This window comes from Ixodes scapularis, unplaced genomic scaffold, assembly GCF_016920785.2.
Source record: "Ixodes scapularis isolate PalLabHiFi unplaced genomic scaffold, ASM1692078v2 PGA_scaffold8__174_contigs__length_109621045, whole genome shotgun sequence".
Lineage (NCBI taxonomy): Eukaryota > Metazoa > Arthropoda > Arachnida > Ixodida > Ixodidae > Ixodes > Ixodes scapularis.
In genome coordinates, this window is record NW_024609883.1 from 79,907,231 (window position 1) to 79,934,759 (window position 27,529).

General features: G+C 44.4%; 2 protein-coding genes and 1 long non-coding RNA gene across 3 annotated transcripts in view; 1 reads left to right on the forward strand and 2 right to left on the reverse strand.

Moving 5' to 3' along the window:
* Window positions 1-27,529, reverse strand: part of LOC120836359 (trifunctional enzyme subunit beta, mitochondrial) — a 60,693-nt gene that overhangs the window by 281 nt on the left and 32,883 nt on the right. The window contains exons 10-13 of the mRNA XM_040205186.3: window positions 4,090-4,217; window positions 2,679-2,766; window positions 1,166-1,240; window positions 582-746 (exon numbers count right to left, since the gene is read on the reverse strand). Of these exons, the coding sequence (XP_040061120.1) occupies window positions 582-746; window positions 1,166-1,240; window positions 2,679-2,766; window positions 4,090-4,217 (456 nt within the window). The remainder of the gene's footprint in view (window positions 1-581; window positions 747-1,165; window positions 1,241-2,678; window positions 2,767-4,089; window positions 4,218-27,529) is intronic.
* On the reverse strand, window positions 9,351-13,967 carry LOC115323332. Its single transcript, XM_040205187.1, has 5 exons — window positions 13,520-13,967; window positions 11,520-11,647; window positions 11,213-11,453; window positions 10,753-11,146; window positions 9,351-9,454 (listed from the first exon to the last, which is right to left on the reverse strand). The coding sequence occupies exons 1-5, from the start codon at window positions 13,704-13,706 to the stop codon at window positions 9,376-9,378; spliced, it is 1,029 nt and encodes a 342-aa protein (XP_040061121.1). The 5' UTR covers window positions 13,707-13,967; the 3' UTR covers window positions 9,351-9,375.
* On the forward strand, window positions 22,377-22,910 carry LOC115327773. The gene is made up of 3 exons (XR_005714639.1): window positions 22,377-22,400; window positions 22,521-22,601; window positions 22,797-22,910. It is a non-coding gene; the product is annotated as an uncharacterized LOC115327773 (long non-coding RNA).

Consider the following 27,529-nt stretch of genomic DNA (forward strand, 5'->3'; position numbering starts at 1 on the left):
ATCGACTTGCAAAGCAACCGAAGTGTAGACACCGAATAACCACAATTTCCCCAGATATATAGTATTATACTTTTGTGCAGTCGTCAAAGGAAGCAGTCGTGGCCAGGCCTTGTGATGCGTTTCCTTTTGTCCTGTTTGCTTCACTCCATTACTGTAGTCACATGAGAGGTTATGGCGTCCCTAGGCACCACTGTTCTCATCGACGTAGGTTTGCTATGGGTTTGTTAACGCCGGTTTCGGTAAACTGGCGTCGGCCAGACGAGGGAAGGTCCCTAACGGCTGCTCCAATTTGGCGGGCACTGAAAGCATCTCAACCTCGTTGGGGCAAGTAATCGTGTCGGGAATGGAGAAGTATTTCAAAATCCTCGCTTATTCATGCTCGTTGTTTGGAAAGCTTAAAACAACCTTTAGGAGTTTCACCAATAAACTCCCAAATTCAGTTGGTCGCACATGAAGTATCAAAGAGCCTTTGGTAATTCATGCATGCACCCATGCTCGGCATAATAGAGCTACGAAACGTTGCGCTACTTGGCCAAAAGAGCCCTGCCGAGGAAGGAGCGAGGAGAATGCGGACAACTCACGTGACCGCCGGCAGCGCAGGCGGCCGTAAGGCCGATCTGTTTGTCCTCCTTGATGAGTCGGTTGGCCACGGTGGTCACCAGACGCACTCCCGTTGCAGCGAACGGGTGGCCCAGCGAAAGGGATCCACCCCAGGTGTTGAGCTTCTCCATGGGCAGCGTGCCGACCTGCGTGCAATGGCCATGAGGGTGCGATGCAAAACAGGTCCTTGCAATGTGCGCGGCAACACTGCTTCATGCCCCAGCATTTGAACGCAGAATGTGTTTAATTGGTCGAATTCTATGAGGAGACAGTTGCAAAGAACCGTCATGAAGGACAGCGACGTCAAATGACACAATGACATCATCATGCACACAGGAAGAACCTTCTTGTGCGCATGAGTGTACAGAGGAAGGTTCTGTGTGCACTCGTACAGTGGGAGCACCTTACACTCTGCACCGTGTTGAAGTAAAGTAGAACACCGGTGATGCATTTTTTTCACAGGGGCTACGGAAACATGTGATCTGGGAAAACATGCGACGATCTAGAATGATCACATGTCAACGAGGTTCCACTGAAATGTCACCACCCCAGGAACGATGCTCACCTTGGCAGTTTTTCCCATGTAAGTCTGTGCAAAGTAATCGGAGTCCATGGCCTTCAGGTTGGCCAAAATTTGTCCCTGTTACAAGAAAAAAAATAAAAAGAGGTCGCAGAAATGTTAGGTGCTAGAGAGACTGGGGCATGTCAGTCTGACTGCTAGACTCACAAACTCTTCTCCGTCAGTTTTTCAACAAAAAGAGAGTTGTGCACTTATTTTTCTAATACCCCATGGGCTAGTGATGGTATGTCATTGCCATACAACAGACACAAAACCAAGAATCAACTTTGACATATTAAGTATAAAAGGAATATCTTTAGAATACTGTATAGCAGGAAACACAAAGCCTGTACACATCTCGTCGAAAAGCAGAGCGAACACCGCCAGTGGTGACTTCCAAATCAGTCTCGCACAGCAAGAGCGGGGGCCTGCATGAAACCACACCTTACCATAAATTCTGCTAAGATCATTAAAAATTGAGGAACTACGGTTACCGACAGAATGAGAACGGCGGGGAGGTGCTCCAGTTGTTCCGCCTCCATAACGCGCTTCCGACCTTTGATATTGCTTTGGTGCCTCGCGAACCTCGACCGTGCACACTTTTCCACATTGCGGTGAAGGCAACAAGCGTGCACTGGAAGCCGGACGTCCAAAAGCGATGCTCTGCTGCTCTCAGCCTGTCGGCGACCATGCGGAGTGCAAGTTTGTCTGCTTCTGGAGCAGGCGTTGCGGTGACGTCGGAATGCTGAGCTCAGATTGACTCCGATCGAAAGGATAGTAGGTAGACCTCAAGGCAGCCAACATTGAAGTCTACTCACTATCCCTCGTCTGCTTCTAGCGACTCTTGCGCAAGAAGCAGACAAACTTGCGTTCCGCACAGGACTATGGTGCCTAAATCGCGTCTCCAAATTGTGCGTTTACCGAATCATTATTTTATCCCCATGATTTTGGGCTGGTAACGTTGAGACTGCGATACGGCCGTTCAATGCAAACCTGGCGGTGGTACAGCACGAGGGGTGAATACATCAGAAGGCAGTTCCGTTGTAGGTTGCTCTGCAGACGGCCAGTCTAAGGAAGCCCCTTATCAGCCACGGGTTGGGATGCTACGACGGCGACGCAAGTCTGCTTGCTTGCTTGACAGGCGCTTTTATAATCGGCTGTCGGGATTGCGACGTGTGGCGTGGTGTGCTGCCTCCTGGGACTTAAGGCCACTTCCACGTGTGGCCGTACAAGGCGTTTAATGTAGTAGTTGGAAATGTGTTTTAGACACCGTACTAACTTCACCGCTAATTTTACTTTGTGTCTGATAACAAGACTATTTTGAGACTGAAATTAGAGGCAATAGTTTTCTATTAGTAAGACCAAAACAAAGATGGCAGCATAGAGTAAGGGCCCCAATTTTAACCACATGCACAAAAAAAAAAAATGGCTTGTCAGTTGTTGAATTTAGTTTCATGACATCATGCAAATGAATAAGACAGCTGCAAGTATTTTGTCCGAACAGAGGGCGCAAACTCACGGCAAACGCCTCGTGGTATTCGAAGACGTCGATGTCGGACATCTTGAGCCCCTCCCTAGCAAGCACTGCCGGGGTTGCATAGGCGGGACTGTGAAAAAAAAAAATTACACACTTCTGAAATGTGAAAATATCAATATTTTCTGATATATAAATCAAATACAAATGTAAAAGACTGACCAAATACTCTGTCAAATATAGAAAATGCACGAGGCTGAATGTCATGTGCAGCTTTCACTGTATTTGGACTATCCGAGTGGTGGCTACATTTTAAGGGACACTGACACCCCCCCCCCCCAAATTTTTGTTTTATTTTTTTACCAGTTGATTCATTATGGTGTCAGAAGACCACCCAATCAATATTTTGCTATAGCATCACATATTTTTAATAAAGTAAAAAAATGCAATCGCTCAAAACCAAAACTGGACTGGGGAGGGAGCAGAAATATAGAGAAGGAGACAGTTGGCGGAAGTTGCGTGGCTGTGCAACTTTTTTTTTCTTCAATCAACAAATCTGCGGCTTTTTAGAAGCCACAAAAAATGGGTATCATATTTCTTTTCCATTCTTAATATTGAGTGTGTGCCTTTGATGATCCACAACTTTGGTTATCTTTGGTGGTCGTGTCTAAATCACAGAAAAAGGGCACGTGACCACGGAGAAGAGAGTGAGCGCGACTCAAGCCAGCCAGTTCTAGACCAACGGTTTTTGAGCAGAAAGAAAACAAATTTCGAGCTGCAAGTTGTGTTCTGGGTAGTAGTGCTCTCATATGTCAAGTACAAATAAAAATCTAAGCAAAGCATAAATACCCTGTCAGATTCCCTTTAAGCTAAAATAATCTGATGGGCTAGTTTAAGCACTTCGAAATTAATGTAGCACTGACAGGCCGCCAAAAATTGCACACTTCACTCTCCGACTACCGTGATATCCCAGGAGATGCCCCACCCTTGAAAGATAACCCACCCCCTATTTTTGGCATGATTTGCCATTCTTTAAAAAAACGCCGAAAGAGAGCCCACCTCTAGTAAATGCAGGGCGATGGCCAATGACGACCTTGGCAGAATCGGTGTTACCAAGCCACAGAGGGAGATAAGTGAACGTTGCTAATCGGGAAGGACAGTTTTTTACGCTCCATTATCCCTCAATGTGAAAATGAGCTTGGCATATCACAAAAAATAAAAGTAGCATTTAATAAAAAAAAAAAAAACATTCTTGATTGCACTCTGAAATTTAGCACACTCCTAATTTTTTTCACCCCTTAATTTAGCGGGGAAACTTGGAATTGAAAATTCCCTAAAAAAGCTTTTTTTTTTTTAAAAAAAAAGGCTCAATTAATTATTAAAATGATCCCTCCAAAACGACCGACCAGCACGAATAAAACCACGGTGGAGCCTCGTGGAGATCGCGGTCACTTACCCGAGAAGCAGCTGGTCCTTGGGGTCTTGGGCGACATACACGAAGCTCCGCAGGTATGCCTTGGGCTTAAGTCCCATGGCCAGGGCCTTCTCCTCCGACATAATCAGGGCAGCGGACGCCCCGTCCGTCTGCGGACAAGCACAGACGTCAAACGAGCGCTTTGAGAATGTTCTTTATAGCCAAAGACTTGGATCTGCTACAGCTTACCAACCCGACAAAAAAATTGCCTGGCGCTCGAGACCGGCCTGCTAGAAGTCAGCGGGCCATGGTGGCCCAGCGAAGACTACCGTCGCGAAAACCGCTGCTAGGCTAAACGCTTTTCACCCTCTTTACCATCCCATTATCATCTTATTTATCACACACATCGTCATCATCATCATCACTGGGCTCTAGGTTGGGCACGCAAGTCCTTGTTGGATGTGCAGCACTGCCTTTATGCGGCCCTGTATGCCTGGTGCTTGGGTCAACCTCCCGGAATATGAATAGAGCATTATTATTATTATTATTATTATTATTATTTTGATTAAACTAATTATGCAAGAGTTGAAGACCCAGGTAAAAATAACCATTGGGTCCAATTGATTTCTGACAATTGGAACCAATGGGGAAAACCGTTTGTGATTTCGGACTCCTCATTGAAAAATCCCAATTGGTTCCAATTGTCGAAAACCAATTGAGCATGACCAATTGGTCATGCCAATTGGAACCAATTGGGCATGACCAATTGGGAAAACCATTTGTGATTTCGGACTCCTCATTGAAAAAATCCCAATTGGTTTCAATTGTCAAAACCCAATTGAGCATGGCCAATTGGAACCAATTGGGCACGACCAATTGGGAAAATCGTTTTGCAGTTTTGGACTCCTCATTAAAAAAATATTGATTGGTTCCAATTGTCAAAACCCAATTGAGTGTTGCTAATTGGAACTAACTGAGCACCACCACATGGGAAAACTGCTTATGGCTTGTGATAACTAGACAATGAAACACTAGTAGATGATTTTTGAAATTTTTATTGAAATGAACTCATTCGGCCTCCTCTGTTGCTCAGGCGTTGCCCTCCGGTTCCACACCTCCCTCCAGGTCAAACTTTTCCTGTGCAGCTTTCCTAGAAACACCAATATAGGTTAAATTACTTAATGGGATATAAGTGTTCATATTTAGCTTGCGATAAAGAACAATAATGTTTTCCCTCCATAAAACCTGACTTCATTTATTTATAATCAAGTCTTCGATGCTGCAGCAAAAGGCGGCCAAAGCCGCCCGACAAGGATTTGCAGGCAGCATTTTGGACTGCCGTAGAATGCCCAGCAAGCGCCCACTCAAAATTTGAAGATGTGAGGTCATCAATTTTACATATATATGTACTGTGCATATTTTTTCAGATGTTTCATATTTTGGGGGTGGGCGCTTAGTGCAGAATGGGTGGATGCACGGTATTCTACGGTAGTCAGAAATATGGATCCATAAAAATTCTATTTTGCCTGAAGGAGAGCATTCGGCAGTATGTGTAGTACATTCATAATCAATGGGTAAATTCTGGTGGTTGCAAAGAATAACTGCTACCATGTTGACTAAGTCTGATTCCATATTTTGGATACTCAACGACTAGTTGTTTCCTATGAACCACTGAGGCATTCTCCGCTGCAAGAGGTTACAGCTAATATGCTGTAACTATACACATATACCACACAGTTACAGCATTTGCCAAGAAAGCCTGCTAAAAAGAAAAAGATGAATGTTGCCTTGAGAAGAAATGAAACAAACATAACGCACCTCCTAGAGTCAAGCCTCCTCAGCTCAGTGATTTTTTCATTAATAAATCTGGTGACATCCTTGGCTCCGGCCTTGGCAAACCTCTCCGGCATGCCTTTGTTCACAAGGCGAGCCACGTAGACATCTGCATGAAAAAGTAAGGTACTTGGCTCAAAACCGTTGCATCAGAAAACTTGAGTATAAAGCAATAAAATGAGTGAAGATTGACTACTATAATGAAATAGCAGCTACAATCTAGCAACCACGACTCTGCTTTTCAAAGAACAGTCTGCTGCTTAAGACTGCTGTTTGGTAGCACAAAGATGTTGAAGTACAAGGTGGCATGAAGCCGTTCAAGTATGACATCATGACAATACAATAGACCAATCTCTCAAACTCTTAGGTGCATGCTTCACGCTCATGACTTGTCACGCGTGTGGAAAGAATAAAGTTCCTGTAATGCATCACAGCAGTGGTGGACTTGCAAAACTGGCTGGTGGAATTTATCTTTGAAGTGTGACATAAAGATAGATTTTAAGAAAGCACCTAGGCTCTGCTTGAGCACAGGCCCCATCAATGCAGCTGTGCTGCACTACATCACCCAGAGGCTGATTATTTCAATGGCATGACCTGCTGACAGGAAAGTCATAGCAACAGCAAGGAAAGACACCGGAAAAAGCTCCTATCGACCTAGGCAAATAATGGTGCCCATTGTGGAAACGCAATGTTTCATTGCATAAGCATATTAGTATTGTAAAGATATGCCACATAATAAACTGCAATGGCTTTTAATACTTTTCTGTGTGCAGTTAAGCTTACATAAAAGAAAGCAGCTCAAATTCAATGCAAACAAAAAAAAGTGAACAGCTACAGCTGTGAAGTGCAATAAAAATACTACTCACTTTTCAGGACAGAGAGTTTGGTGGGGCAGAGGGCCGGCTTCCTCTCTTGGCCTGGCTTCTTCGGGCAATGACGTCCTTAAAAATAATTCATAAAAGGTTAATCAGATGCTTCCACCTCTGATAAACACTGCCATATTTTCTAGACTATACATGTCTAAAGGCTCATGCATACTTTATGCTGTGCAGACTATCTTCAGTTGCGGATTAGATTGTTTGTTACCTCCAGACTGCTCCAATCAGATTGCCGTGTTCACAATATTTTATGCAGGGACGTTAAGTAAGAACCGCAAAATCAAACTCAATGCATCGCCAAGTCTTTTGATATGTTGCAAGTGGCACACGGTTTGCCTGGGTGCCCCCAAGCAACCAATGCGTGTCAAGATAAATCTTTAGAAGCTCTGGTATTGACCGATGAGAGGGGTACATGTCCACAAATATCCCTTGTCTATAATGTCTAATGGTGAATTCAGCTGTCAGACTTGACGCGCTCTAAAGACCTCCTTTTGAAGTGCGCATCTTAAACTCATGGACTCGAATCAAGTTGGCCACCATCAGGCTGCATTTGCCACAGCTTTGGAGCGGCCCAACCGACACGCACCAAAGACGGAGAAACGATTTTTCGCAATATTCTGCGGCTGCCACTCACCAAGCCGCTGCCTCAGTTCTTTTATGAGTCACTTTCACAAAGCAGCAGCAACGCCGCACGCAAGTCTGGCACAGAAGCTATTTCACACAACAACCCAGACGCAGAAATCCCTCTTGAGACAAGGTCACTAAAGCTCCGCTCACTCGTCCTGTTGGTCCTGCCAGACATGTGTCTGGGTTGTTGTGTGAAAGAGCATCTGCACTGAACTTGCGTGCGGCTTTGCTGCTGCTGTATGAAAGTGATTCATCAGAGAACTGAGGCTGCAGCTACGCGAACAGCAGCCATGAAATATTGCAAAAAAACGTTCCTCCGTCTTCGGTGCACGTCAGTAGGGCCGCTCCAAAACTGTGGGGGTATACCTATGGCTGGTCGATTTTGAGGATGCTCCACGTAACAGATTTTCTCCTCCCTCGAGGATTTTGGGAAGTGGTCCAGATCTACCAGCTGAACTCGCCACAACAAAGCAGATTTTCAGCCTGAATTTTTCTCCAAGGACTATACACCATTTACAGCAGACGTGCATGACATGGCCATAGCTGACCTTCACTTTCAGTTTCCTTTTACTTAAAGGGACCATTAAATGAATTTGAAATCAACTTTCATCCACCGCACGTCGTTAAGGGTGTAAAAAAAAACAAAAAACACAAGAACAGAGAGCCAAAAAATTCTTCGCTATAAAACTTCCAAAACAAAACCGGCCTGTTTTGCGCCTTCTTTCCTTCAAAAGCTCTCTGCCTTTTCACTGCGATGTATCCACGGGTGCCACGGCACGTCAGCCAAATCTATACGTCGCCTATTGGATAAGAGCCTACCTCACCAGCACCGCGATCATAAACAATAAATAGCCAGCTAATGTTTATTAAAAGCTTTGTTAAAGGATATTCTGATGCATATTTTGTTGAATAATTAGCAATGTGATGGAAATTGCTAAATTTTATAATGCTAGGAGTTGTGCGCCATCTATTGTGCGGTAAAATAAGGCCGTGCCTGCGCAGTTGCTCTCTGCTAGAGAAACAAGGCGTCAGTGGTGATGGTTGACAAGGTCGGCGTAGTGGAAGAGCATCGTTCTGCGTAGAGTGCTATCCTTGACTGAATTTTCGTCGCTAGACGATGATAACCCAGCACGGCCTAGAAGGGAAGATCCATCTACTTGTGCGGCGATGTTGTGGTGGCACCCCAAGACATCAGAAATGTTCTTTTCTCTTTTCATCCACTCTGTCCTGCGAGCCTATCCTGACAAAGTAAAAGTTAATAAAGCCTGAGCCCAGAAAAAACTCTCTGCACTTTCTGCCACGCCAATGAGTGACAGCGCATCCCTTTAGAGATACCGCGGAAACGGCTGACGGCGAAGAAGCGCCTGCCGTGCTGATGACCTGCTGCGCTTCGTACCATTGTATGGGACCAGTCCCATGCTGTCGCTGTAGTGCAACACATCTAATTGAATTTCGCTCAGCTGCGATGTTTGTTTTGAGGCGACTTGGAGAGGAAGAAAAACTCAAACTTTCAATAATTTATTGTGTAGAAGTTAATCAACCAAACGGATGCCTGTTCGGCGTGCAGTGAACATTGAAGGTTTAATGTGAAAGTGAATTGGCAAAAGTAAAAAGGTAATTTCATGGTCCCTTTAAGTTGCTTCCCATCACCACTGCGGTCATACAAGAACTCGATGCCTTTCTAGACACTACAGGGTTCCTTTTACCAATGCAGGCTGTTTTGACTTGTCACCACTAGTTTCTTTGGCACTCCCTCTCGGCGAGATATGGGAAAGTCAGTTACAGTGGCTCTAATTTAGAGCGGGTGCCAAGCGTCTATATACCGAGTGTAGACTATAGACTGGAAAATATGGCACTATGTTTCGTAGAAACAATATAAATTTCCATGCAGCAACATACAACATACTCCCAATAAAAATGCGGTTCTGCTTACCAAGGACCGAACTGTCCATTAGCAGTCGAGATCCGAAGACAGCCACAGCCAGGTCCTTCACAAACAAGGCATCTCTTTTCCCTTGTGCCAGAAGCAACGATGCCTGGTCCACAAGAACACCGTTTCCGATGTCCACCTGCAAAACAAGATCATCCAAATGATAAAAGAAAAAGCCAAGATCAAAATTAAAAAAGCCCATCGTTGTATATTTGAGCACAGATATGGAAATACTGCCATTCCCAGATGCTAGGGGTCCCCAAAGTTGCATGAATTGTTAATAATAGATCTAACTATCCTATGACCCAAGGTTCTCCCCAAGAATTTTTGAGAGATGGACATGGGAAAATCACGAGAGGGTGTGCATGTACACATACGTGCGTGCACGCTTGGGGTGTTGTAGGGGCACCGCAGAGGCGAGATTGTTTCATTATGGCTGAAACTAGATCTACATGCTCCGAGCATCCCGAAAATCACAATGATGTGCAGCTTATTTCACTATAAACTATGTATTCAAAGGTTGCGAATCTGACTTAGAGATAGCGCCATCGAACCTGGCCGAATGTGATCAGACAACGAATGGCGCTTGTCGGCCAGTCGCAAGCGATGACTTGTTGTGCAGACAAGCAGCCTACCTGTTCTGCTTGTCCACACGGCAAGTTAACGCTCACGATTGATTGACGGGTGCCGTTTGTCGTTCTACCACATTCGCCTGGGTTCGGTGGCGCTATCTGTAAATCTGATATTCATAATCTTCAATAGCGTTTTTATAGTGAAATAAATCGCACATGATTGTCATTCTTGGAATGCTTAGAGCATGCAGATTGAGTTACGTCATAACGAGACAATCTCAGAAACCTCCGTAGTCCCCCTTTCATGTGAAGCAGTGCTACAGACGCTATTTCAGCACTTTCCTGATTGCAGTGTGTGTGTTCAGAGCAGGGATGCCAATTGGGGGGGAGAGAGGCAATATATTATGAGTTTAGAAAAATTAGTTATAAAATGACAGCAAGCCTTAAGAAACTAAATGTGCATTTGATCCATCCATCATGATTTCCTAACAACTTTTCGCGACGATCTAGAACCATGAAGCGCTCAATACGAAGAAAGGCCTATGCTTCTGTCACACTCAGTAAGCCTGTATGGCTTACCGAATGATATTGATTCAGGTTGGTTTCTAGGAGAGATCCTACTGTGTAAAGCACCTTTGACACATGTATGTTTTTCTACAATGCAACCCACTGCGACCGCTCGTGATGATGCTAGCTACCATTATGACCAGGAGTATCATAGTCCTGTTACAATAAAAGGATCCCCTCCCAGCACATAGCAAGGCGTCCGAAACGTTACTGTCTGAAATAGCCTTAAAATTGATAGTCGTCAGTACTGCTTATTTAGACATTCTTTGAGGAAAGACAATCTTTTACACAAGCATACCATATGACCATCATTTTCTGCCAAGCGAGCGTCCCGTTCAGCACGGTCTGCAATTGGCAGTGCGGCAAGTTCAGGGGCAGCAGCCAGGGCTGCAGGGGCAGGAGCAGCCAGGGCCGCGGGGACAGGAGCAGCCAGGGCGGCGGGGACAGGAGCAGCCAGGGCCGCGGGGACAGGAGCAGCCAGGGCCGCGTGGACAGGAGCAGCCAGGGCCGCAGGGACAGGAGCAGCCAGGGCCATAGGGACAGGAGCAGCCAGGACATGGGCACAGGCAGCTGGCAGGGCAGGGGCACGAACAGCGGGGGCAGGGAGGGCACCCACCGGGGCAGGGCCAGTTGCAGCGTCAAAGCCAAATGCAGCACGCTCATTTTTTTGGCACTGACATTTTTTTCTTCATCTGCAGAGGCATTGAACACGAGATTACATCCTATGCTTGTATATAATGGACTTTATAATCCCATACCTTTTAAAGATTGCACTTTCTTTATTACAATCTCTTGCAGATTAATGTTGAGCTGCCTAACTTGGCTGAGCTCCCTCTCCAACCGTGTGATATGCCTTTGCGCCCTGTCATACTTGGCTTGCAGCTCTTCGAGGTCCCCCTTGGCCTCTGGCTTTTTTGCAGTCGCTTGTTTTTTCTTCAGCTCAAGTATCCGCATCAAGTCCGCCTTCGTTGATGTGGCTTGTCTCTCTTTCATGTGTTTCTGCAGATGGGAAAGCTTTATCAATTTGGTTCATCTACACCTAACCCCATGGTATAATAATGTTACCTTCTGCGCCTTGACATTCTCCTTCTCGGTGGTCAGTGAATCCTCTTCAGAGTAGTCGGAGCTCTCGATGACTTTACGGACACGTAGTCTCCCGTTCTTTAGTTTCACCGTGACATCCTCTTCAGAGACTATAAGATGGATAAAAGTATGTTTGTATGAAACACGGGGGCAGAGTGCTGCTGAAGACTTTCACAGATCATATTAACTTAATCATCAGGTAAATCCTCAGATAGCTTTTCAACAAAGGATCTTAACGTTAAATAGTATGCTGTTACAGCTGTCAAACAATTCTATGCTATGTCTTAGTTACCCTGGGCACCCGGTCATATCCGGTTTGAGAGACGAATTTCTAGTGTGTCCTCTATCTTGATAAAGTTTTCCGGCGAAAGCTTTAGCTTCAGCTCTAAAACGACATTCAGTTTTACAAAAATAAGTTGCCAATGTACTGCATCTTTTCGAGAAAAGATAATAGTGTTTTTCTCACCACAAAAATAAACTACAGATCATGGCCAGCTCAGATTTCACCAGAACGTAACCCTAGCAGTTCATGCAACATGCTAAAATTTTGGAACATAGAGTGATCTGATTAAAAACATTGAAGCAATTTTCTGAAAATTTCAATGACCAATGTGTTGCATCTTGGTAGCGTCTCTTATTCACAAACACCAATGGCCGGCAATTTCTAATACAACGTTTTCAGAAATTGCCTATAACTGAGTCAGATCATACTGTTTTGAAACTGGCATCTTGTTCCAACGACAAAGGCTACATCCTGGCAGTTTCGAGCTCATGGCGCCCATACATTATCTTTGTGGTGAGAAAAACACTTCTACCTACTTTCTCTGAAACACCTGGTATTCATAAACGGTATGTGTAAAGAGATCAGATGGACCCGAAATCTAAAGATATGTCGGACATAACCAGAACACGGGGTTTTAAAAGTACAGCAGACGTGCCCGGCAAATTTTTTTAGCGCGAAAGTGAAGCTTTGCATTCAGGGCACCAGACTAACTGTTAAAATTAAATGCTTATCACTGGCATGTAAACACGGATGACCCACCATGTTTTTCACGCTTTAGTCTGTGCTCACTCTCCGACCATGTCTGAAGTGCTCGGCACTCAGCTAGCTGTTTAGAGTACCAACCTGGGTGCTGTTTCCTTGGTGCTCGGAAGTTTTGCCTGTATGCGGTCTGTACGGACATGAAAACGACTTACATCGGCTAGTGTCGGTGGACAGCAGCTCCCGCCTGCCAATCTGCTGTGATGGATTGACAGCCGTATACACAAAACTGTTTTGGATCAGCTTCAAATTTACTAAATGCCGTAAACTTGTCCCAAGCTTTTATTTACCGACACACAGGGCAGGCACACGACATGTGTAGCCTAGTGTAGTAGTAGTGTCTTACACGCACACGACGGCGGCGGCGGCCGCGCGCCTGCGAAACGTTTTTTTTTTTTTAGATTTTTTTTTTTTAGTTATTTATTTTAATACAAGCGCAAGAAGGCACGAGCACGGAGCGCTTTTGGACTGCTCCTAAACCAGCGGGTGCGTTCGATGTTACCATGATCCGTGCTAGAACGTCCGCCGTATCTTTAGAAGTTAAAACTCCCCGTACCGGGTACATCCGCCATATATTTAGACACAGTGATGTACGCCATATCTTTAGCATTATTGAAATCACGACCGCCCACGCTAGCGCTAGCAGAAGCTGCAGGTAGAACGTACACGTGCAATACCATAGCCTCCACAATACAAATGCACGCCATGTCATTCGCGGTCATACCGGTATTTTATCTGCCACGAGCTTTGGCTTCGTCGTGAGAATTGCGCACCGCAGAACTCGTGGTTCGAAGGAATTAGCAAATAGAAATCATTTTCAGTACCCAGCAACGACGACACTCGCGAGCTATGCGCGGTTGTTAGTCATTGATTACCGGGCGCAAACGAGGGGTGGGAAATATAATTTCCCGATCGCAGCGTATGCGGCTTAATCATTGACACCTAGCTCCCAACAGAAGTATCCGGGCTCTGTAGAATTCACTGTCGCCAGCATGCCATCTTACGTAGTACTTCGTTTTGTCGCTGAAGTCGGTGGGCCCACTCGGATGAAAATCTTTGATGCTCGAGATGGGCACAATTGCGTGGGTACTATCATCCACGTATCGTACGTACGCGTGGGTAATCATTTCATATGCAGATTGGTTGGAACAGGGAACACACGGCGAGTGAAATACGTAGTGGACGGACAAAGAAGTTTGGCAATGGCCGGGGATCAGATCGGCAGTTTGCTTGGCTTGGCTTTGGATTGCGGTAATGGAGCCAAAACAAAAATAACAGCGATTATCAAACTTTTTGGTGGCGCCACAGGGTGAGCAGATTGGAAATTATGCTGGTAAGCGTTTGCACTGCGAAATTGTGTCTTTCCGCGAAAGGAGAGGCGAACTACATTCATTGTCCCCCCCCCCAAAAAAAAAAAAGGAAAAAAAAATTTTTTTTTTACCCGGATGTGGTGGGTGACTCGCCGTCATGCACGCGCTGGCGTGTAGAAGGCTTGGCCGCTTGGCGTGATATCCGATGCGATTTGGGCTTTTCGAAGGGGCAGAGTGGTTCACCTTTTTTCTATATTATGTTTTTACTTCTGACACTCGCTTCGTGTATACTTTGCGGGATGATAAAAAATCGCTAAATATTGCTCGTTATTTGTTTTATTTTGATGTAGTTTCTCAATGTGTCATCTATTGCATCTGCAAGCGACTTATTTTTCGAGATTTCGACACTCGCTAAAATGCCCCCGGACAAATTGGTTCCAAGTGCAATCCCGGACAGAATGATCCCAAATGAATTTTAGACACAGTTTAATATTTAATGAGGTGCTACTTTGAAGTTCTATTAAACAGACATTCAATGTTCGTATGATGCGAATTTTGTAGTACGACGGAGGGGATTATGAAATATCTGGCTCTCGCATCTTCATTGCTCAAAGGCTTCCGATACCTAATGAAAATCACATTGCTTCTGTGCTCAACTTTAATGCGCTATTGGAAGATGAATCGCCTTCGCGGGGGCGGTTGCGAACGCGACCGCTTAAAGATCCAGTTCAAATACACGCGCATTTGATGCTGAAAACATCCGCTTGTAATTCTGCTCTCACGCTGCTATTAGCGACGAGATGTTTTGGTGGCGCCCTCCTATGGTTCCCCCTTGTGACGTCATTATCTTGCAAACAACAAGTTCGATGGTGTTTGTAAATAGCATGGTGGAAGCTTGAAATCATTGCACTCTCAAAGGAACACTGCCAACACCGTCAAAATTAAAGTTCTTTCATTCCTCTTATTTCGTCAATTATAAATCCCCTTTCCGACGTCATAGTCAGCGTTCGGCCAATCGTGGAAGGCCGACCACAGCGACGCTTTCGGTCGCGCACGTCGCCAATACTTCGTATCACCTTAGCATGGACTAACCGCGAAAGCTGTGCTAGCGCGAGCGGCTGGCCTTGACTGGAGCACCCGCTGCACGAGCGCTCGTTCAGCCGCCGAGGCTTCATTCCAAACAACTAGCTTGCGCTTTTAGCACGCGCGGCTAACACTATACTTCGTCTCACCTTAGCATGGACTAACCGCGAATGCTGTGCTAGCGCGAGCGGCTAACCTTGACCACCTTGACTGGAGCACTCGCTGCACGAGCGCTCATGCAGCCGCAAGCGCGAGCTAGTTGCTTCGTTCGAAGCAACTAGCTCGCGCTTTTAGCACGCGCGGCTAACAATAGTCCATACTAAGGTGAGACGAAGTATAGTCCATACTAAGGTGAGACGAAGTATAGTGTGGATGCTGCATTACATCTGCAGCAATGCCAGTGAGCTCGAACGCTTCATAACAACAAGAAACAAACGAAACAAAAAAAAAAAGACGCTTGACACGGGGCACTTTTGGAGAAACAAACACACAGGACAGGCGCCCGTCCCATATGTGTGTTTCTTCTACTTTGTAGCGTCCAAGCTTTAAAGTTTAATTCGATGATGTGAACAAGGTTTTAATGAAGTTCCACGTTAGTTCAAAAGAGCAAGAAGACGTGCTGAGTGAAAGCCATGCGTCTGGCACATTTACCACCATTTCCTTTATGTAGTGAAATGTTTATTTCCCAAATAAAATTCGTATTGTATTATGCGAATATTTATCTTATACGTTCGGACTTTATCAAGTATAAAGCCAATAAAAAAATTAGGACCAATACTAAACCCCACAAAATGTATTTGGGACCATTTCAAACATTTTGTCCGGAATTCCCATTATGTCAGCGTTTGAAAACACTGAAATATTCCGTTCGCAAAAAAATACTACGCGTATACAAAAACTTTAATGTTGCGTTTCGCGAAATTAATAAAAGCAGGAGCCTGCACATTCACATAGCTATCACATAGAACGTTACTGAAATATAAGAATCACGCGCGTTCTCAAAGCGATATTCAGTCCTAAAACGAATGCGCTGTTTGATTACTTCAGTATAGACTTGCTTGTTTATTTCTATATAGTGGGTGAAAATGCTTTATTTACCGTCAGTTCCGGTTTTCATTAATTGCAGGTAAAGTAAAAAAGTTTGCTGCTGCAATGCAAATATCACCAGCTCTGTTTTTTTTTTGTTTTTTTTTGTCGGAAAAGTTAAGTTTTTTGCAAGGTACACACCCCATCGTGCCTGGTCTTTTGATAACCTTCCACAGAAATTGGGAGAGAGAATACATTATTCTCGAAGCCATGTAAATTGGGAAAGAAGTGGATACAACTAATTTGAAAACTTGTGATGGGTATGGTACCGCACAAGACTCACTGGGATTTTGGCTTTCTCTGGATTATGTTCTTCAAGCTCTTCTTCTGGAATGCTATTACTGCTTCTAGATTCAAACGGAGATCTTGATAATCGCTTGGGAGTGAGACAGTGTAGATATTTATATCGTAAATAAATATCACGAGAGGCTATTTTTTTAAAGCAAAACAAGCATGCTATATATATATATATGAAGCGCGCGTCAGGAGTGGTGTCGAGCCTTTGAACACGATCTGCTAAAACTCGCGATTGTACTAGTGAAGTGTGTTTCTTTTGTGCGAATACAATAGAAGCTTTATTGTCAGGAAACGCACCTACATACAAAATTGAAAACGAGCGTGTTGGTATATTTCGTATCTGTATGTATAGTGCATGTCGTGACGACAATCATAAGATTGTCGTCACCCCTCCCCCCATTTCTTTCTTCATTTTATACATTCATATTACGGCATATATAATTACAAAGTGTGTGACATAAATACCATCGATTCCCCGAGTGTGTTAGTGAACCCCTATAGTCATTACTCTGAGTCAATGCCCTGGTGCTGCTCTGCTGTAAAAGCACACTGGCGGTAATATATAATTATTGCAATCGGCATTTATATTCTAGAGAATATTTCCGCCCTGATTTAAGGCTCAAACACATTTGCAACGGGATCCCCGCCGCAAAGCGGGTTCGCCCGTTTTCGCAGCATAATGCGCGTGAAATAGCACTCAATATTTAAAACACGCGTGCACGCGATCGCGTTCGCCGAATAATAAATAAAAAAAGATACGAGCGCACGACGGCATTTTATTGGGGAATTGTAGTAGACCGTTTCCTCAGCCCTCTAAGCACCCGGATAGCGCTCCGTAATCCGTCACACGACCTTGAACTATGCAGATAAGGCTGGCAGCGCCCATGCGCAACTGCGGTGTTTTCTTCGGGGATACCGTAGCGGAGTTGTCGTAACCGCAGCGGTAACATAGCGGAACTATAAATTTGGGAAGTTGTTCAGTAATGTCGTTCATGATGCGTTTATGATGCCTGATACGCCGCTGATTGGCTCTGCTGCTCTGCGACTAGATCGCATCGCAAAAGTCGGGTCAGCTAGCGACTGCTCGAATCGCGTCGCTTTTTTTCCGCAATGGTCGCTTTTGCGATGAAAGTTATCGCGCGATTAGATCACATCGCCGGTGAACGCGCCTTTATTCTTAGAAGCATGGCGTTGCGGAAAACAAAAAAAATTCGAAGCCGTTTTAGAACGCAGTTCTAAAACGGCTTTAGAACGCAGTTCTAAAACGTTACATCGAACTTCGAAGTGAACGCGGTGTGTGCCAAAAACCGACATGACATGAGTCATGACCAACGTTCCCAAGAATATGGAGACCTTCCCGCACCCTCTCCTAATCCGAAAAGAATGCGACAATGGTATTATCCCCCACCCCTGCACCGGTTCTAAATCAAACGTAAAAAAAAAAAAAAAAAAAAAAAAAAAAAATTTGTAGGAAAGGGACTTTTCGTGATATCGGAGGAAGATTAGAGTAAAAGGGCTTAACAATGAGACTACCCTAGCGCCATCTGGATTTCTAAAAAGGAGTATATAACTCATACAACGAGTGGTAGTAGGAGTGCGAGTGACATCAAGTTTAACTCGAGTGGGTCAAAGTTACTCGGGCAGGTCACATCACGTGACTACATACATAGGATAACGCTGAACGTGGATGGCATTTGGGACTTTTTCGGACGCCGAGGTAGCAACTCTCCTTTGAAATGAGATTGAGTACATATTTAGAACACAGCCATGTCAGCCACATGTCCTGCAAACTGCAAACCACGGCCAACCGTAAACACGGCCGTGCGGCTGGCTGGGCGATCTCTGGTGATTTTATGGCTCTAGGAACTGGAATATGTGATTTCTGTTCTGAATAGATAATCAGAGGTTCTTCCTTGTTAGCACGCCGTCTTTACACGAGGCCTGCGAGCCAGTAATTTTCAATGGAGAGTTCGGGTGGGAATTCGCCAACCTCGGAGCCACCAAAGTGTCCGGATCTTGCGACTCCATGCCCCAGACGACCGAGAAAACGGGGGCCCTATAAGCAGTATTTTGTTCCCGGGTCCCATGCTCCGATCCCGAAGTCTACAAAGTACTGCCAGAGACAAGACGGCGCATGTGGGACCTCTGTGAGTATTGATTTATCGCTCCGCGCGCAACGACGTTCGGCATAAAATTATGCACGGGTTTCGTCAGTCTGAACATTAACCTGATAATTTAGACAGGTTTACCTCGAGTGTCTTGAATTTTCCCGCACCCGGTGCATAGCTCGCAAAAAATAAATTAAAAACGTTTTTTTTTTTTTTTAGATATTCCGCATTTGGCGCAGAGGAAATTTCAGTTCAACAAACTGTTTTAAACGGACCCGATCGGCCCGCCTTTGTCACATGTAAAATTGTTTTTCGAAATTTCTGGCTTCAGGCCAAGATTGCTCCACTTGTTCGAGGCAGGTATGCTCTATTTCACCTTATGATGTACCGCAGGAAAGGCTACAAGCGCGAGCTCCTTGCTCTGGGGCACATGTCGGTGGCACAAGCTCTCGTGCATTCCGTGCAGCTGCCAACGCTATGAGCTCGCGCTTCTAGCCTTCGCTGCGGTAGAACATAAGGTGAAACGGAGTATAGTACGGTGATCCAGTTTTTAATATCGCGAGCGCACCGAGCGGCCTGGAGGGCCAGCGGCTTATCACGGAACGAAGCGGTAAAATCGGTGCGAATAAGCGCGTCCGCAGACATGGTACAGCTGCATGCGTTACCTGCCCCAGCCTGTACAATGAATGCAGAAGAAAGACTCAGTGCAGAATTAATCGTTTATATCCTGGTACATGATCAAGTGATCTCGCTTATTTGACAGACTTTTGCAAATTATTCCATCACCCTAGTGCAGAACCGAATGCTAAAAACATCTTTTTCATGCGCACCATTAACGAATGGAACGGTCTTCCCATCAGCATTGCTATTGCCACGCCCAACGTGAATTTTCTTCAGCATATGTGCCTTCCTATAGTCTATTCAGATGCTGGGGGGATCTGGTGGCCGAGTGGGCTGAAGCGCACACCCAGCTCGACGCGCGTGGAGCGAAAGCTCGCGCTGCAGAACCCAGGGATCCTGGGTTCGAGCCCCACCGCTGCCCGTTTCGATCTGGATGAGCATCGTACCGGCGTGCAGTCGTGTATCACTACTGCGTGGTGCACGTTAAAGACCCCAGGCTAGCGGTTGTACTGCACTGGCTAAATTGCTCATCTACAGCGTGTGACTCGTCACAACTTTAATGGCAGACCAACTACACGCTGTATAAATATCCCCACAACCCCAATTATTATTATATTCAGATGCTGAATCATTCCTTACAAGCATGGCCACCAAGCTATGAGGCAAAGCTTTCTTTTGTGGGTTTGTAAACAACGAAGAGGAAAAACAAGTTTGCTATCAGTGAATTTCTGGTTAACATAAAAAATACTGCAGAAGCTTAGGCTGCAGATTGCCTCTATGTGCAAGGTTTGTGTGCTCGCTAGATCAGATTGCAGTTAGCTATATACACTAGAGAAAGAAATTGTAATAACACATAGAAACCAAGCTACCTATAGTTGGTGGCAGGTCAAGAACGAAGTGGAAGCTCCTCCCACCCCTTTCCACTTCAGCGGAGCGAACGATAGAAAGGAGGCCGCCTCCCCTCCAGCGTTCGCATTACTAAAGTGGAAAGAGGTAGGAGGAGCTTCCACTTCGTTCTTGACCTGTCACCGACCCTAGTTGTAATCAGGGGTGGATTTAGGGGGAAGGGTTGACCTCCTTCCCGCCCCCCCCCCCCTTTCCCCAAGCTCACCAAAGTCAACGTTTTAAAATAAAATAATTGATATACACCCGGCAAAAGTTTGGTATAGGCCCCTTTCAAAATACTGCCCTCTGTTGGCAGCTGTGGAACTCCTGCACAATGGCGGACTAAAATTTCAACGTCACGGCACACTGGAAAAAACACACCAACAGAAAAAGATGATGAGCGCAGTGACGTTGCACTTTTGACGCTTTTTGATTGGCTCGTCAGCTCGAAGCGTTGGATGCACTCCGACTTTAGCTATCTTATGGGATGACTTGAACGCTCCTCGATGCGGTTCTTCCGTCATTGTGCAGTGGTTCCGGCCTTTTAATAATCGGTACGTGACTTTCGAAAGGGGTCTATTTGGTGACATAGCAAATATTGGGTCTATAATATAGATCTGGGTTATGTTTCCGTGGTAACATCATATCTCAGCAGACTCCCCTCCCCCTCCTCCGCCAGCTGAATGCCTACCGCCCCTCCCAGGCCTGAATTATAAATCCGCCCCAGGTGGTAGTTCATTTAACGCTGAGTGTGTTTTAGCTTTCTTGTTATGATAAAAATTGGTTGCCGATTCTCGCAGGATGGTGCAGTTCTTCCGTGCTTAGCCACAAATGTCGAATTACCTCATGAAAGTGAAGATGCAACTGTTACCCATTCCTTGGTAAGTACATCTTCTGGTTGTTGCTCATACCACTCTCAAGCACTAAACTTTTCTGGGACAAATGCATACTTTTATTTCTACATCTTTCCACATCAGCAAAATGCCGCACAAGGTCAAGCCAGAGGCGGCTTGCCTTGTGAAGCCAGTGAACATCCGTCAACTCTCTCTATGGTAAGCATTGTATTATTGTAGTGATACCAATCTTAATATAGCATTGTACTCCTACATAACGAACAATAAAGTCTATAGCAGTGAGTGCCTAATTCTTCTTTCCCAATGAATCACAGGAACCTGGTTCATCTTCAGAAGATTTTACTGACAACGCTAGCTGCTCTGATGATGCAGAACATCCTTGCACTTCTCCTATGGTAAATATATTGATTACCATTCAATAAAACATGCACTCAGTTTGAAACTGGATGGTAAATCTATTTCAGTTTTATTTTGTTTAGTCTATGTTTTCATAATGTGTTTTCAAAGACATATTTTGATTTGTGTTGTGCAGTCCTCGTCATTTATGTAATTCTCCTCTAAACCTGTGTATTTTGCTTTTGCTCTACTTCCGTTAGGGGCTTCCTCGTTTTTTGTGTAACCAAGACAGCCTGCGAGCATATGCTACATAAAATCTATGTGGTTCAAATCCTTGAGCAGCTAGTATTTTTAAAAGAGTAAGGGTGGGTAAATTGCACATGGTTTGAAATTAATAGCACTATGTCGTTCCTACCTTCCACTGTACAATAGAAAGCTGTTGAGTATGGCTCTTTTTGGGCAGTTGAAACTGCAGATGCAGGTCCCACAAACGATTCCAGTAAAATGTAAATGCATTGGAAGCTACATTGAGATCCCACCACCTCGCAAAAATTAGAACCCGCAACTAATTCCAAAACTTTAGCTTTTACCTAAATCGTGAAATATTGAGCCTGCAAAAAATAAGTCGTTGGTAGTAATTGTCTAACTTAAGAAAAAAAAATCTGATATATTGTTTGTTGTCCACACAAAGTATGAAAATTAGCTGGTGGATTTTGAGCGATCCAAAAGCACTCTTCACTTGCACGTTTAGAACAGTAAATGCTGGCTTGTGCTTGCATGCCCACAAAGATACCAAGATAAAAACACTTCAAAACAGCTCCAAATCCACCAGTGGAATTCCCCATGAGTAATCAAGTGATTCTTCATACATTTTAATATGTGGCTTTTCAAAGAATTAGTTTCTGTGCAGCCCCCGAGTTTAAGCTAAGATTTGTTTTTCACATACAGCAGCAGCGATTTACAAATTCTCAACCCTAGAAAGCGGACTGTGTTTTTTCGCCACAAAAAGAAAAGAAGCTATATATGAGCGAAAACTTGAATTTTGGCCAAATTTAGTACAAGCAATTAATGCCACCCAACAAGTAACAGAGGCCAGCGGGAGAGGTCTGCCCTATGTTCATTAGACTTTAAATTTCTGATAGTTGATCTCTTTCATAACGTTTCAGGAACATGGCGCCTCCCCAGATGACCCCATTGAAGATTACAGATCGGATGATGCAAGGTCCTACACATCCTCAGTGGTAGGTCATGTTCTTCAAGCACTTAATTAGTTCATTTGTCGTCAAGAAATAAATTGATCCAGGCTGAAAATTGTGACTATACGGCAGCAATATTTCTGATAGTCGATCTCTCCCCAACAGCTTCAGAACCATGGTGCCTTCCCAGACGACCCAACTGAAGAGTACAGCTCGGATGATGCAAGGTCACACACATCCTCAGTGGTAGGCTGTGTTTTTCAAGCACTTAATAAGTTGATTTGTCGTCACAAAAAAAAATGGATGCAAGCTGAAAAATGTAGCTATACAGCAGCAATTTGTTTTTTGAGAATTATCCACAATATAGACAAATAATTGTTACTGGTGTCACTTATCTCTTTTACCATTTAGGTTCTTAAAATGACAATCGTTTAATCCCAGGCTCCTTCAGATGAAGATATCTCGGATGAAGATGCAATGGATTCTGATCCGCAAGGAACACAGGCTGCCAGAAACTTCGCTGAGCTTTTCCAAGGCATTGTTGGCGAGCAAGTCGTTGTGTCGAAATGCGACATTTTGGTAATGTTGCTAAAGTATGTTGCCAGCAACAACCTGTCATTCACTGGCTTGACAAATCTTGTCAAGATGGTAAATAGCTTTTTTTCCAAGCCTATTCTACCAGACTCTCGTTACTTTCTTAGTAAGATGTTTGGTGATGGTGGTGCCACATTTCATTTTTACTGCCCTCACTGTTTTTTCTTCATTGGGAAGCTGGACAACAGTTGCAGTTCTTTCCAGTGCTCACATTGTAGCCGGGAGTGCCAGGTGTCAAATGTCTCTGAGCCACCTTTTTTTCTTACTTTCAACGTTCAGTCGCAGCTGCAGGGGATCCTGAAAAATTCAGACTTTCTAGATCTGACAGAACCTTTGGGGGACGGACACACAATGGGTGACATAACGGATGGAAGTATGTACCGTACATTTGTGAATGAAACTGCAGAGGCCGGGCATAGGATTAGTGTAACCTTGAATGCAGATGGTGCCCCAGTGTTCAAGTCTTCATCAACTTCGATATGGCCAATCCAGCTTTCAGTTAATGAAATTCCTCCCAAGGATCGTATGAATAACCTTGTGCTAGCAGCCCTTTGGTTTGGGAAAAGCAAACCGCGGATGGACATCTTCCAAAAGGCATTTGTGGACATGATGCAGGATCTTTCCGAGACTGGATTTCCTTTAAGCTTTAAAGGGAAGACTAAAACTTTCAGAGCCTTTTGTATCTGCGCTGCAGTTGACTCAGTGGCACGAGCCCCTATGCAGGGAATCATGCAATTTAATGGTTATTTTGGTTGCAACTGGTGTTTGCACCCTGGCACACGGATAGGAAGATCTCTAAAGTATCCTGTCCAGACAGTGGATCCCGATGAGCGTACTGATGACCAAATGTATGATGACATGCAGAAGGCTTTTGAAACTGGTACTGTAGTGCGGGGCGTCAAGACCGTTTCTCCGCTCATTAACCTGGAGCACTTCAGCATAGTCTGGGGCTTTGTCCCAGACTACATGCACTGTGTCTTGCTGGGTGTGGCTAGGCAGTTTTTGGAGCATTGGCTCGAGTGCTGCGACAGAGATTTCTATATTGGGCGAGAGATTGACAGGATGGACAGTAGGCTACTGGCCATAAAACCCCCAAGAGATGTAAGGAGGATGCCGAGGTCGCTGAGGGAGCGGAAATTTTGGAAAGCCAAGGAACTGGAAAGCTGGGTACTCTACTATAGTATTCCTGTACTTCATGGATTATTGCCAACAAAGTATGTTGCCCACTGGGCTCTTTTGGTGGAAGCTGTGCACCTGATGCTGCAACAACAGATTTCTTCTGTAGACATAGAACTTTGCGATCTTCTCATGCTGGAGTTCGTTGTAAAAACTCAGCTCCTCTATGGAGAAGACAGCATGACGTTTAACATCCATCAGATGGAACATATTGTGAAGAGTGTTCGTCTCTGGGGCCCTTTGTGGGCACACTCGGCCTTCCCTTTTGAAGCGGGTAATGGGAAAATGAAAACATGCATTAAGGCTGCTAAGGGGATCCCTCACCAGATCTGTAGGATGCTAGCGGCAGAGACTGTTGTGTCTGAGTTAGAGCAGCATGTTACCAGCGCACCTGTGTCTAGCTATTGTTGTTCTCTGAGCTCCCGCTCAACACAAAAATCTGTCAGTCTTTGCACGGAAGGAGTGCGTTTGCTAGGCAGAGGGTGTCCTTTTCGTGACCTTGGGGGAGAGGCTGTGTTCAGTGCTCAAGCAGTTGAGTATCCACGTATGGTGAAGGATGGAACTGTGTTCACGACTGCTTCTTATGTTGGTAAGAAGAAAAGCAACAGCTCGGCTGTAAAGCTGACCAGTGGTCTCATTGGAGTAATTGAGAAAATTGTCTTCGACAAGGAGTCAAGCTTCCTGATTTTGTAACCTTTAGAATGCACGCCTTTTTATTCAAAGTCGAAGGCAACTCTGTTTAAGGTTCATGGACGTCCGAGGCAATTTCAGATTGCAAGATCTTCCGAAATCTTCAGTGCAGTTGTTTATATGGGCACTGATGATATCTATGTGGCCCCAGTGCCCAGTGCTTTTACATTTTAAGGTGGTTGTTAGGAATGTTTTGGGTTAGCCGGAGACGAGATGAAAATGGTTTATTTTCCATTCTCAAACGATGGGATTATTTGCTCAAATGGATGAGCAGTTTTTTTTTTCTTCCTCTTGACGTAGCAAATTAGGCTTTCATGTTTATAGAGCATCACGTCGGTCTGCCCACATATGACAACTTTGGTTCACAGATCAGCATTTCAGCTAGTGCAGTATGACTGCTAAGCTGGGGTCTTGAACAGGTCTTTAAAGGGATACTACAACGAAATTTCGGCGCTCATTTTTTGGTCTATATGTGTTCAAAAGAGCAGTATCACATGGAACATAGCAATATCTTGTTAAAAAAATCTCAAAAAGGAATTTTAAGACGAATTGAACAATTAGCAAAGAGCACCTGGTGGATGTCGCTAACGCCTCGTTTGTAATGCTCGTCTAGGAACCTTGACAGCTAGTGACGGAGGTTGTCTCGTCTCCGGCCACGACGAGAGAAGGGGGAAGGAGGAACTCCCCTCTTCCCGAGAATCCCTTTTGTGTGTCACAGAAGTCGCTATTGTCCCCCTAGAAGATTATAGAAGATTAACCCGTCACTCGAAATTCGTACAAAAGCAGCCTCTTCGGTGGCTGGAACGACTAGGCCATCCTCTCGACGTCAGCCTCGCCGTAGCTTTGCTCGTCCTGAGACGACCTACGTCACGATTTCGTTGGATGTCACATGCTCTAAGCTGGGCCTTCTCCGAGCGCTTGCCAGAGTGGGCTGTTTATAACGAAAAATACAGCCACCAGGATCAAAATACAAACGTGCGATTGTCATTTACGGATATTGTGGATCATATTCAACCTATTTTTGAACTCGACGGGAATATTTGAAATTTCGTTGAAGTATCCCTTTAACAAGCGTCGTGCAGTAGTGATGCACCATTGTATGCCAGCACAATGCTCGTTCACAGCGAAACGGGCGGGGGCAGAATTTAAGGTACAAATACGCCGATCAAACTTTTATTCTTCAGTTTACTGTTCATCCTCTCGTCGCCGTCATTCGTGACAATATTTACAGCTCTGCCTAGCTCACTATGTCCTTTCTGAAAGTCTTCACTCTAATTTTTACTCTTAGGGTAATTTTACCCCACAATCTTAATCCAGCTTTCAAAAGCCATGAATGCCACATAGAAAAGCTTCATCTGTGCACTTATCAAAACCGAAATTTACATTAAAACAGTCTGTGTGCCTTAGTCCGTACATTTCACAAAAAGTGAACTACCAAAGCATATTCGCAAGAGCTGCTTGCCTCCATTTAAAACTATTAAAGGGCCACTCCGGCGATTTTTCGAGCTACCCAAACAAACTACATTTCTGAATACCCGGACATTGCTCTTCCCAACACAGTAGTTTGATCTCTGAATTCATATTAGTTATTGAGGAATTGGCAATGCGAAAACCAACATTCAAATCTCACTGCGGTTTCTAGTCGCATGACGTAATGACAATGCGAAAACCAACATTCAAATCTCACTGCGGTTTCTAGTCGCATGACGTAATGAATCGGCATTTTCGCAGATAAGGCAAGAATCCTAAAAAAACAGTACATTGCACTTTTTTTTTCGTGCTGCTCAGCGAGGGTTTTTACACCATTCATTTTGCACCAATATGCATTTATTTAATCGGTCAGAAACAAGTTATACGGCCCAAACAGTGAAAAGGAGACATGACGTATAGTCATCAGTTCAGTGCCACCAATGATGACTTTCAGTTTGAAAAACCGGTAAGAGCGCGATTAAAAACTTCAATAACTCTGCAAAAAAATATATGTATGTATATATATTGTCAGTATATTTTGAATACTACTTCAGCACTGTGTTTTGGTGTGTTTAGCCAATTTTGAGGCATATTAGAGACCATGACAAAATCGCCGGAGTACTCCTTTAAGTCCACATTTCCGTTATTATTCCAATGCATATTACCCAGTTTTTTTTTTGTGTCACTGTTTATGCTTACAGTTGTCCTTTAGAATGCTACAATATAAAAGCTCTATAATAGCTATTCATGTACTGATATGTGAAGAGCCCCATAAGTTTATTCATACTTTTAGCACTGTGTTTCATAAAATATTAAGGTCTAATATCCATTCCACAATGACTTCTTGTTTCTGTCCTGTACAAATAGGGCATTGCTTTATTTGAAAACAGGTTATTTCTTCAGGGTGTTTACCACAATAGCTTTGAAATTTGCCAACCTTTTCAGATTTACCCTGACAATTTTATATGAAATTCCATGACTTACTTCAGTCAGGACTATTGGTTTGATGAGCCAATAGCTGGACATGTTTTCAGGCTTTCTATTAGGTGGAGTTAAATTGGCTCTTCCCGTTCAATCACGTTGTGGCTTCCACTCCCTAGACGCCTCGTGCGACGTTACTCAGCACATTGGCATCAATGTGCTACCGTCGGGCTTTGTTACACACTGCCATGCCATTTTCACTGTTAATTTTCCCTGATTTAGCCATCTTTTTTACTATTTCACTGGCAGTTCCCTGACTTATC

Excerpts from the sequence above, each read along its gene's own strand:
- LOC115323332 (XM_040205187.1), bottom strand. The coding sequence starts at position 13,706 with ATGATTACCCACGCGTACGTACGATACGTGGATGATAGTACCCACGCA. Across the intron at positions 11,147-11,212 it reads GAAAGTGCAATCTTTAAAAG|ATGAAGAAAAAAATGTCAGT; the intron begins GTATGGGATTAT and ends ATGCCTCTGCAG. Across the intron at positions 9,455-10,752 it reads CAGAAAATGATGGTCATATG|GTGGACATCGGAAACGGTGT; the intron begins GTATGCTTGTGT and ends CTTGTTTTGCAG.